This window comes from Belonocnema kinseyi, chromosome 7 (genome assembly GCF_010883055.1).
Source record: "Belonocnema kinseyi isolate 2016_QV_RU_SX_M_011 chromosome 7, B_treatae_v1, whole genome shotgun sequence".
Taxonomy (NCBI): Eukaryota; Metazoa; Arthropoda; class Insecta; order Hymenoptera; family Cynipidae; genus Belonocnema; species Belonocnema kinseyi.
In genome coordinates, this window is record NC_046663.1 from 102,282,619 (window position 1) to 102,285,932 (window position 3,314).

The 3,314-nt window shown below is 39.6% G+C and overlaps 1 protein-coding gene across 1 annotated transcript in view; it reads right to left on the reverse strand.

Annotated features, from left to right (window-relative positions):
- The window catches only part of LOC117176587 (protein Red-like), a 4,960-nt gene extending 2,219 nt beyond the window's left edge, over positions 1–2,741 (reverse strand). The window contains exon 1 of the mRNA XM_033366840.1: positions 2,703–2,741. Coding sequence (XP_033222731.1) covers positions 2,703–2,741 — 39 coding nt within the window. The remainder of the gene's footprint in view (positions 1–2,702) is intronic.
- Between the last annotated feature and the right edge of the window lie 573 nt (positions 2,742–3,314).

The window sequence follows — 3,314 nt, forward strand, 5'->3', positions numbered from 1 at the left end:
GTTTATATCGCTGTGTCCTTTTCAACTTGATAAAAATATTATTTTCGTCTTTATTCAAACAACAGAAAAACGTCTTACGTAATATATGGACAATCCCTTAACCGATTTCTTTCCCATGTGTCTACTAGCGTCTCTTCTGCATCTCATTCTTTTAGAATTATCTCGTTACTTACTTTGTCCATCAGGGTTTTTCCGCATATTATGCCCATGAATCTCATGTCAATTGCGTTAATTTTACTCTTATCTTTTTCTTGATAAGTCCATGTCTCGCCACCGTATAGTACAGTCGGTACAAATAAAGAATTATGTATTGCCATTTTAGCTTTATTTGATATATTTTTACTTCTGATAAGGGGACCTGCTCTACCAATAATCTTCTTACCTTTACCCGTCGCAAAGCCTATTGATCGAGTTATCCTTGGTTGTACATGATCAAAATACTTGATTCTTATACCACAGAGACTCATCGCTTGGCTTAAAAAGTCAATAATGCGTAAGCAGATTTTGTAAAGTTGTAAAACTTCAAGCAAATAGTCATGCGGCACGGAAGGAAATGCTTGCTTGTAGTAAATGTATGTCATGTGTAAGTTACTTTGATGCTTACGAGCTTGATTCATGGCAACAGCGTCTTCAGTGACTAGATCTTTACAGCCTCACGAGTTTTTACAACATCCTTTTTGTTCTTCTGTAAGAATATCATTTTCGTCGCAATGAGAATATACCTTATCTGCAATGATAGCTGTAAGACATTTATAAATTGTTGGAAGACAGGCTATCGGTCGAAAGTCAGATGGATTTTGAACATCTGGTTTTTTTGGTAACATATACGTAGTACCCTGGAGCATAAAGCCTGGCATTAGATCTGGATGTTCAATGATCTTCTGAAAACACCTTGCCAACGCAAGATGCACACTCGTTCAGTACTTGTACCAGAATTTGTGCACCATATCTGGACCTGGAGCTTTCCAATTACTTGCTCTTTTCAAGACCGTTGAAACATCTAAAGCAGTGATGTTTGTTAGTTGCATTTTAGGGGTTTTGCGTACCCTTGTTTCCTCCAGTTTGAACCACGCAGTGTCAAAATTGCATCTGTTCATTTTTCCTCAAACAGCCGACGAGTAGTTAGTCATATCTTCCACTTGAGGGACTTCGCTTCCTTGCTGGTTATTTGGCTTTACTCTTAGTTCACGATAGAATCTTCTTTCATCTGTCTGAAAGTTTTTATTTTGTTGCCTTCGTGCACTACTTTTCTTGTACCGACGCAGTCTGGCAGTAAGAACATTAAGTCTCTGTCGTTGAGAGTCTAAAATTTCATCCAATATTACTGGTGTTAATGTCTCGATGTGCCGAGGGTGGATGATTTTAGTAACATGGTTTATCAGCTTTCTCATTGTATTTCCTTTTTTATATTGAATTAATCGACCTTATTTGCACCTTACTTTGCTGGCATCCATATCCAACCTGATCTGCCATGGTGGATCTCGATTCGTTGCTGGGACGAAAACTGCATATGCAGGCTTAGTTTTCCGGCCCAACGTTCTAATTGTTGCCAGAGCTTCACAGTATACAAGAGTTTGCAGCTCTAATGCAGTTTGTGATACGTTCAAATACGTAGGTAAAACCTTGCTGTCGAGGTGTGCTATTAGTGCACGCAGATCATTTGTGATGTTTATTTTGGGCAGAGAATGCCTTAGTGTTAGTTCTGCACATCTGAACTCTAGTAAAGCATGACCAAAATTCCTTTCAAGGTGCTGTAATTTTTCTGGGATATCCTTATCCACATCATCGTTAGTAATATCCGGATGTGGTTATAATGAATCCGGTACATAATGCTCATTATCCCGAGCATCTATGCCTTCAGAATCAATCAAGTCTTCGTTGTCCACATCTTCCAAGGCGAGTTCGTCAATAGGAAGCTGCTGTTCCACTTCCATTTTAATAACAGCTATTTCAACAGCCGAAAGCAGTCTGTTTACAGATATTAAGTATTTTTGATCTGCCAGATTCTGTTCATTTATTTTTGTGGCTAGCTCTGGGTATTTAAATAAGAAGAGTCTATGATGTTCTGTCCTCACACTTTGCCCACGTTTCTCTGCCAGAAAATAAAGGCGCATAACATCTCTGTTCATATGGTATGCCCATTTTCGTCGCTTTTTTGGTTGCTGAACCTCTGCTTCTGCCTCTGATTGTATAAGATCATACAACTCTGGGGGATGTGGTGGTGTTGGATCATCAATAGGTTGAGTAAGAACATCAATTGCTCCTGCTTGACCGTTTGACGCGGCTTTCTCTAACTGATGTTCATTGTCGTCGTTTTTCCACGCCAAATCAACCTGTTGTACAATCTCCATTGCTCGGTCTTTTGTAACATGTAGATTAGTCCTAATGTCCTTCACCTCAGCGATAAAATCTCTTCGTGCCACTTATTGTATATTAGGATACTTTGCAGCAAATTTTGTTCTTAATATGTATTCTTTTTCCATTTTCGTTTCAAACTTCGCACTTTCATAATAGAGACGCACCAATTCCTCTTTCATTTTTGTATTCCAATTGATGCTCTCTCACGGTATTTCTGTCGAGGTGGTTGGTTGCAAACAGCTAACGCTAGTCAAAGCATCCTCAGCAGGCACAGTTGATGTTCCACTGCTTACCGTTTGTTGCAGATGTTCTTACTGGCCAGCTGTTCGATTCGTGAGATCTACCTGGCCATCCCGGAGCTCACCATCGCCATCGTCCCGCATGCTACGGCCCTAGCTGTGGCACCAGGGGCGCTCCGACGATCCGCGGGAAGCGACAAGAGTTTCAAAATCTTTAATATATCCTCCATTTTTTATTTATTGGTTTTGGTGTTTTACTTAGTCCCTCTCCTCTTCGTTATCAGCCTATTTGACATGGGGAACCCTGTCAGTAGCAATGCTACCGCCAAAATAGCCGCCAAAGTCACGAGTATCATGTCATAAGTATCATCTATAAATAATGTCTCATATTTTTCGGGAAAAATCAATATCGTTTTCAAAATCAGCACGTCGAAATCTATAGAATAAGACTGATTTTTTCAGGGCACTTCTTATTTTAAAATAAATCATAGCCAGTGCCAGGACTAAAAGGTCAACTCATCGAAAACTGTAATTTGGTGGTTGTCATTCTCTGTTGTTAAAGCTTTTTCTGCTTTAACGAACACATTCTCATCACGTGACTCGTGCTTCGCGCTCGATTAAAATTGTGGGTCCGGATGCAATAAGGGCACATAAAATTTTTTCGTGCGAAAACGAAGTCCCCTGGAGGCTTTAGAAAAAATTTTCGAATTTTAATTT